Raw genomic sequence first — 8,046 nt, 5'->3', positions numbered from 1 at the left:
AGACAAAGGAGCTGATGTACAACTTTCCCCATATTGTTGTGCCGACTTAAGTACTTGGTGCCGGCTATACTAGAACATCCTGAAGAAAGGTGTTGCACTGATTCCTCGGCATTATTGCAGAGTCTGCATTTTGTTGTTTCCGTGTCTATCTTCATTATGTGTCTTGCATAGACTCTCGTCGGGACAACCTGATCTTGTATTGCCATCAACGTGCCTTCAGTCTGAGGGTAGAGATAGCCCTGAGTAAGGTAAATATTTGTGCTCGGTAAGTCGACATCTATTTGGTGTAAGCTGGAGTAAAATCGTCCATGGAGAGGTTTGGTACGCCAGTTATCCTTCCATTTCTCTACCATGTTTTCTCTTTCAGGCTCCTGCTCGTTGTTTAACCCTGGAGTTGCGGTGGAATATCGCTGAGCTGCCACCCACTGGTGCACAGGTAAGTTCTTGTTGACAAAATATGTTTTTAACTTTTCTTCCTCTTTCAGGTAACCGTCCTCCAAGCTGATCAGACCCCGCCCTGCATCTCTGCGTGGTATGTAGAGCCTTTCAATAGCGGAGTTTGGATGTAGTAAGCCAAACTGCGTCAAAGTGGTTCTGATCTTTCTGTCGAGCCTTTCTAGATCCGTCCGTGACCAGGTAAGAATTCCAGCCGTGTAGGTGAAAGCTGGTATTGCCCAAATGTTCAGTGCAGTTATTTTGTTTTTAGCTGTTAACTGTGTGTTCAGTATTGTTCTTACTCTTTTTATCAGTTCTTTTTCGACTTCTTCCTTATTTTCTCGCTGCCTAATCTCATACGTTTGTTGAACTCCTAGATATTTATACCTTTGTTCTGCCCCTAAGTTGGCCAATGCTTGTCCGTCTGTCAAGAGAATACTTTCGACCCTTTCCAGCTTCCCTCTTTTCACACTGACTGTCGCACACTTGTTCAGACCAAACCTCATACCTATATCTTCACTAAACTTTCGTACCAACTCGAGCTCCCCTTCCAGTTGTTGTCGACCTCTAGCATATAGTTTGAGATCATCAATATAAAACAAGTGTGTTAATTTTTTTTCTGCGTCTAAGGAGTATCCATACGATGATCTATTTAACATACTGCTGAGAGGGTTCATGGCCAGACAGAACCATAAAGGGCTAAAGCTGTCACCTTGGAATATACCCCTCTTGATCATTATCGCGGGTGATTTGTTCAGCTCCGAACTACCCTCGAGTCTTAGTGAAGTCCGCCAGGTCGACATAAGGAATTGGAAAAATGAAATTATCTTCGGGTCCACCTTATATATTCTCAGGATTTCAAGAAGCCAAGAGTGGGGAACAGAGTCAAATGCCTTTTGGTAATCTATCCAGGCCATTGAGATGTTTTTTTGTTTTCTTTTTGCCTGTTTAGTGATTAAGTTGTCAATTATCAATAGTTCCTTACTGCCTTTACCGCTCTTTTCACATCCATTCTGTTCCCACGCCATGAGGTTATTGGTTTTCAGGTGGATCCGGATTTTCTGGCCAATTGTTGAAGTGATGATCTTATACGCTGACGGAAGACAGGTTATCGGTCTATAACTGTCAGGTATCGTTGGGTCTCCTTTTTTAGGTATCATATAGGTAACTCCATGGGTAAAGTGTTTGGGAATGCTATTTGGGTTCTCCAGTGCTTCATTGATGAGTCGAGCCAGTGCTGTGTGGGTGGACGGCAGTGATTTCCACCAATAATTATGTACACTGTCTATTCCAGCCGCCGTCCAATTTTTCATTCTCTTAATCGTCGCAGTGACTTCATCCTCCGTAACAATGATGGAAGGCATTTCGGCTAGATTATAGTGTTCTTTTTTCTCCCCTTCTATCCAATTGGCTTTGCTGTTGTGACTCTTTTCCTCTGACCATATCTTTGACCAATGGCGTACAAATTTTCCGGGTTCATAGCGCGGAGATAGCAGATTTGCTTGGTGGTTTTGCTGTTTTTGTAGATCTCTAAAGAAACTCTTCTGGTTGCTAGTGAATTGATTGTTTATATATATATATATATATATATATATATATATATATATATATATATATATATATATATATATATATATATATATATATATATATATATATATATATATATATATATATATATATATATATATATATATATATATATATATGTATATATTTGGACTTTGTGTGTTACGCATTGGACCGAGTCTAATATTTCGTTCTCGGCTTTGCAAACTGTCTTTATATCCTGTATTTTGTAGGATGTGACTGATTTTGTCATTGACACCTTTGATAAAATGTAGAAAAGAACAGATTTACTCTCATGTTGAAATCACATCTCATCGACAACTACCTGATAGAATTCAAGATGCAGGAAAAATAAATAAATAAAAAACGACCCAAATCTGATCCACTGACTAACGGAATCTTTAGTTTGTTGAGGCTTGCATTCGAAATTCATCAAATATTACAAAAGTATTGAAAAAGACTTATTATTGAAGTGTGTTGAGGTTGAAAGCCCAAAAATCAGATAAAAGAATATTTAATCTATTGACCCGCGTGTAGTGAAGTTTTTTAAGAATGCAGTCAGAATTATGGCAATTGAGAATTGAATAATTTAAAAAATATCAGAGGTCCTTGTTCAGTTCTATTAATTTTAAAGGATTTTAACTTTGAAAATTACAAATCCAAATGGAGATCAAATATTTATAAACAATTAAGGCTATTACAGTTTTTCACTGTAAATATTTATAAATTGTGAAATTTTTTGAATTGCTATTATTTTCTGGAATCGAGATATTAAAAGTTGTGGATTTCAGTTGAATTCACTTCAGTATGGAATTGAATGGTAATCAATTCAACTGACTGATGTTGAAGTCTCAATTCATCAGTCAAACTGAATAGTTTTGTTTAATAATCATATCTAATTATATTTAGAATTCATCATAGCTCATTCCGAATAAGTATTGTTGTATAAACAGGATCGATAAATATTCCCACATTACATGAATCGCTCTAAGTAGTTGATGTAAACATTACATTAATTCAGTGATTGATGAATATTTTTATGATATCGATCAATCATAGGTTTTAGAAGTGATATTTGATATTTCACATTATATTTTCTATTGCCACGAATGATCAGTATTCAAGGTGAACAAAATATCAATTGGCCTGTTAATAGGTTCATTTTTATTATGTTCTTTCACAATACACTAATTCCATACAGCTTTCACATTTCATATTGTAGTTTTGTTGAAGCTGCGACGAATTTCAATATTCACGAATTAATCGATTGGAAACATCAGTTTACACTAAGCATTCCAATCAAGAAAATTTGCTCACTAAGAGGCCAAACAAGGATAGTGTGGGTGAGTTTAACTAAAGAAATTATAAATACTTATTTTGATAAGGATGGAAATATCCAATTTGAAAACGTATACTTAGAGGAAGTGAGTGAAGAAAGCAGTGACACAACTACAAGTACTAGGGCTTCAGAACATTCATTAGAAAAATTATTGGAGAAGATACTGAGGAAAAACCAAGAAAATGGTAGAGAAAGTAATGTGGGTAAATTACCCACAGAATTTACTATTAGAAAATTTGATGGAAAAAATGCAAATGTAGAGCAATGGATAAAAGTTTTGAAAAATATTGTGACGGATTGATGAAAATTGTAATAAAATAGAAATTTTAAAATCATTTATGGAAAAATTGCTGCAGATTGGTATGATTGTACTCTATTGAAACTCACTATCACCGCAGAATGGAATGATTGGAGAGAAAATTTTTGTAAGACTTCCCCATGTAAAGGTTGGTCCCCAATAAAATATGCAATAGCATTTAGATATCAAGCAGGCTCACTATTAGAATATTCTATGAAGAGGAAAAATTACTATTACAAGTAAGAAAAACTATGGACAGTATGGTCTGAAGATTCATTTCCTTGTGAGGTCATATTGTACATAATTTTCACAGGATTTTAGGAAAAAAGCAATTGATTTGGAATGTATAGCAATAAAAGATTCCGTAAACTATTGGCAACATTGGCTTATAGGTAAACACCTCAAAGTATTTTCAGATCAGAAATCTTTTAGTTATACGTCTGTTGGTTTGTCCTATGTATGTTCTAGGACATGCGGAACATGGTATCTCGTATACTCCCTGAGACTCGTTATCGATCGTATCCTTTGGTGTTCGAAGAAATTTGGAAATTTTGTTATCGGCTGTGAAAACTGTTTTTATATCCTGTTTTCGTAGTATGCGACTGATTTTGTCAGTGACACCTTTGATAAAAGGTAGAAAAGCTTTATGGGGGAAATTTTCTGGAGGATTTTTGGGCTATTGTGTATGGGTCTGATGTCGGTTGATGGCTCTCTGAACTTGTTGACTGTTGTAGCCATTCTGTTGTAGGGCGGTTTGAAGGATGTTGATTTCTTTTTGAATGTGTAGGTTATCTGTCAGTTTTATGGATCTATGGATTGAGGAGTTCAATACGGAGTTGATTTGAGACGGATGATGGTGTGAATTTGCATTCAGGTAGCGGTTTGTGTGGGTTGGTTTTCTGTAAATCGTGTGTGTGAAGGAATTGTTGGATTTCGCTACGAGGACATCAAGAAAAGGGAGTGAGTTGTTGGTTTCAACTTCCATAGTGAATTTGATATGGATATTTATATTATTCAGATGATCAAAGAAGTCTTGGAGAGTTTCGGGTCCATGTGGCCATATGACGAAGACATCGTCCACATATCGAAGCCAGCAAGTAGGTTTTAGGTGGAACGATTCGATGGCGTTGGTTTCAAAATCTTCCATGTAAATATCAGCGATGGCTGGAGAAAGTGGAGATCCCATGGGTGTACCCTTCACCTGTTTGTAAAATGTACCTTGAAAGAGGAAGTACGTGTTCGACATGCAATGGTTTATAAGGGTCAATGTATCCTGGGGTATGCGATGTTTGGTCTCCAGTATTTCAAGGGACTCTTTGAGTGAAATATTGGTGAAGAGAGATACGACGTCAAAACTGACAAGAATGTCTGACTCATGGATTTGATACGTTCTTAAGGTTTCGATGAAGTGGAAAGAATTCTTTACATGCGATGATGATTCTTCAGCTAGTGGTTGAAGTGTAGAAGCTAAGTATTTAGCAAGATGATGAGTTGGGGATCCAAAGGCACTGACGATTGGACGAAGAGGGATGTCCGGTTTGTGAACATTAGGCAATCCGTAGATTCGAGGGATTCGAGAAGATTTTTCCCCTGGGGATGAGAGATTTTCTGATTTCTATCGGAAGCTTCGAAGCACTGATGAGAGCTTTGGTTTTCTTTTCTAGATAGGTTGTAGGGTCCTGCGGGGTGGTTTTGTATTCTGAAGACTACAGGAGGGATGAAATCTTCTCCACGTAGTCAGAAGTGTTGAGAATAACCGTAGCGTCACCCTTGTCGGCTGGAAGGACAATGATATCGGTATTATTATGGAGATTTCTGAGGCATATTCTTTCAGAACGTGAGATGTTTGATGGAGGAAGTTTGGCTCTCCTTAGGGTGCTGGCAATGTCCTGACGTGTTTCCTCGGCTTCGGTTGGGGGGAGGTGCGATATGGCGGATTCCACCTGAGTAATGATAGTTTCGGTCGGTAGTTTGTGTGGGGTGATACAAAAATTCAATACTTTAGATAGAAGCTCTCGAGTGGTTTGATCGATAGGGGTATCGGAGAGATGGTGTATCAGGACAGGGGTGTTGGTTGTTTGTTTAGGTGGGATTTTGTGTTGGAGAAGGAAAAACAGTTTTTTCTTCTGGGTATCGGTCTTTTTTGCACTTATATGATCTGCCTTTTCGATAGAGATTCTAAGATAAGTGTCCCAGATAATAGGATGGATGTTAGCAAGCGATAAAATTCCAAAGTGATGAAAAAGTGACGAGTTGGTTGTATCGAGATTTCGTCTGATGTTGTGGATGGTTTTCCGGATTAAGGCATGACTGCACTTTGCGAGGATGTTCACGGTTGAAGGTGGACCGTCTGGGTGTTTTAATCGAAAATTTGTAGGAATGACCTTGTTGTCTCGGCATGACTTGAGGAATGTTAAGTCGCAAAGAAGTTTGGATCTGCGAATTAGAAGCGATGAATACATTCTGGAAGATTTCAAAATGTCCTCTCCGTAGAGGCGTGAAATATGTTCGGATAGGTTTCCGCGGTAGGAAATATTTGAACTGTGTGTGTTCCGGATTGGACCGCGTCTAATATTTTGTCGTGTTCGACGTTTCGGCTCCGATTTTGGAGCCATTTTCAAGAACCGTTGACTTTACGCCGGGGTCTCAATCTGCCTACTCCCCAGGTATCATCAACAAGAGTATTCTCGTAGGTGTGGTTATCTTTCGTTCCTCGAGGCAACTGAACGTTAACCAAGAGAGGTACTGTATTCATAGTAGAAGGAGGTGACCCACTCGCGAGGTATCACTATTGTTGTATTTGTCATTTGTTCCGTTGAAACAAATTACAGAATCGAAATTTATTTTGATAGCATTACGATAAAATTTTTGCAAGGCTTGGTATTCAAATTTAAAATCAATGTATTCGCGTCTCTTGACTATTTTATTAAGAGCAGTTTTTGAAAAATTCTATCGACTGGCCTCAGTTCTCGATTTTTTTTCTGGGTTTGATTGAATTTGGGTCAGAACATTGATATCGTTAATATACTTGTTTTTTCTTACATACACACCATTAATTTTGGATGAGGGTCAAAATCTCCTGAAAATCAACTTTGAATGACATTGTATGATATATCGTTGAATTCAGCGTTAAAAGTTATTTCGAAAAATGTCATAAAATATCCAGGTCCGTATTGAAAAAAATGAGGTTGAGGGTGGCCCAGGGAGTACGAAACGTTGGATACGAAATCTGATTACGTCAAATTGAGAATAATTTACTGTCGAATAAAAAATTCCTGTAACATTTTTTTATAATATTTGAAATAATGTGGGAAAAAAAGAAAAATCAAAATGACATAATTTACTTTTCTTATGATATCTCGAAAACCGGCCCTGATAATCTCGATTTGTTTGAACTGCTTGATAATGCTTCTATGCATGCAACTTTTTCTCCATTTGACCTACCTCCTAACTCTTATGATTTAAAAGTTACCAATACAATCCCATTGAAAAAGTGGCCACCCTGTATATAGATATAGGTATATCAACATGCCACATCCTGTATTTAGGTGAAAAGATGATAAGAACATTTGAGACCGAGGCCATTATGATTGTGTGGAATATTGAGACATTGGACAACAAGAATGTCGAGTATGAGAATTCTTCCTGTATTAGAAATGAAATGATATAAACAAATACGTATCCGCCATCTATGATGATAACTATATGGTTTCCCCATGAGATACGGTAAATACCTGAGATTCCTCCTCACCTCACGTAGAGCCAGGCCTCCAGGTGGTGGTTCTATACCGACCCGAAGATCTGCGAGATCCATAATATACGTAGCATAATTGGAGTCGCGGGGTGTCCTTCAATAATTTCATTCTTCAGAGTGTCATTTAACTCGGTATAATACGTGCGTCTAATAGTCATGAAATATTACCGTCATTTGTAACGATATAAACGTTCGATACATAAATCTAAAGTTCAATTAGCGATGCAATTATATCCCAGCTGGATGTTTCAGCGTTAATCAAATTATGATATCAGGGCACTAAAACATTTTAAATGAACTGCAAGGCGTTGCTAATCTGAATAGATTATGCCATGTTTAGCAGGAATTTAGATTGGGTAACGCCGGATGAAGAAGGTAGGTCGCATTAGTATTTGCTGTATTCGATATCTGGAACTCTCGAACAACCTTTATTGATTGAAGTCTGATAGTGGCAATCCATCAGGATTTATTTCTGGGTATAGAGAAACGGTACAGAGGGCATCGGGTGTTCTTATTTTTAGAAATAATGGAAATTCAAGAAGAGCACTAGCTAGCACTAGCTGGTGTCAGTAATTTTTGAGCGGTCGTTGTTCATGCGCATATTGCGCCCACTGAACTGTGTAGATAATATGTGATTTATTAATATGTAAT

The 8,046-nt window shown here is 37.5% G+C and overlaps 1 protein-coding gene across 1 annotated transcript; it reads right to left on the bottom strand.

Moving 5' to 3' along the window:
- Positions 1-5,347: 5,347 nt before the first annotated feature.
- LOC123673361 lies at positions 5,348-7,455 on the bottom strand. The gene is made up of 2 exons (XM_045607847.1): positions 7,376-7,455; positions 5,348-6,077 (listed from the first exon to the last, which is right to left on the bottom strand). Exons 1-2 carry the CDS (start codon positions 7,453-7,455, stop codon positions 5,348-5,350), a joined length of 810 nt encoding a protein of 269 aa, XP_045463803.1.
- Positions 7,456-8,046: the final 591 nt, after the last annotated feature.

The sequence above is a fragment of the Harmonia axyridis genome, chromosome 2, assembly GCF_914767665.1.
Source record: "Harmonia axyridis chromosome 2, icHarAxyr1.1, whole genome shotgun sequence".
Classification (NCBI taxonomy): Eukaryota; Metazoa; Arthropoda; class Insecta; order Coleoptera; family Coccinellidae; genus Harmonia; species Harmonia axyridis.
This window is presented reverse-complemented; position numbering and strand designations above follow the sequence as displayed.

Coding starts and splice junctions, on each gene's coding strand:
- LOC123673361 (XM_045607847.1), bottom strand. CDS start 7,455: ATGGATCTCGCAGATCTTCGGGTCGGTATAGAACCACCACCTGGAGGC. Junction 6,078..7,375: donor GAGGTGAGGAGGAATCTCAG/GTATTTACCGTA, acceptor TCTAATTCGCAG/ATCCAAACTTCTTTGCGACT.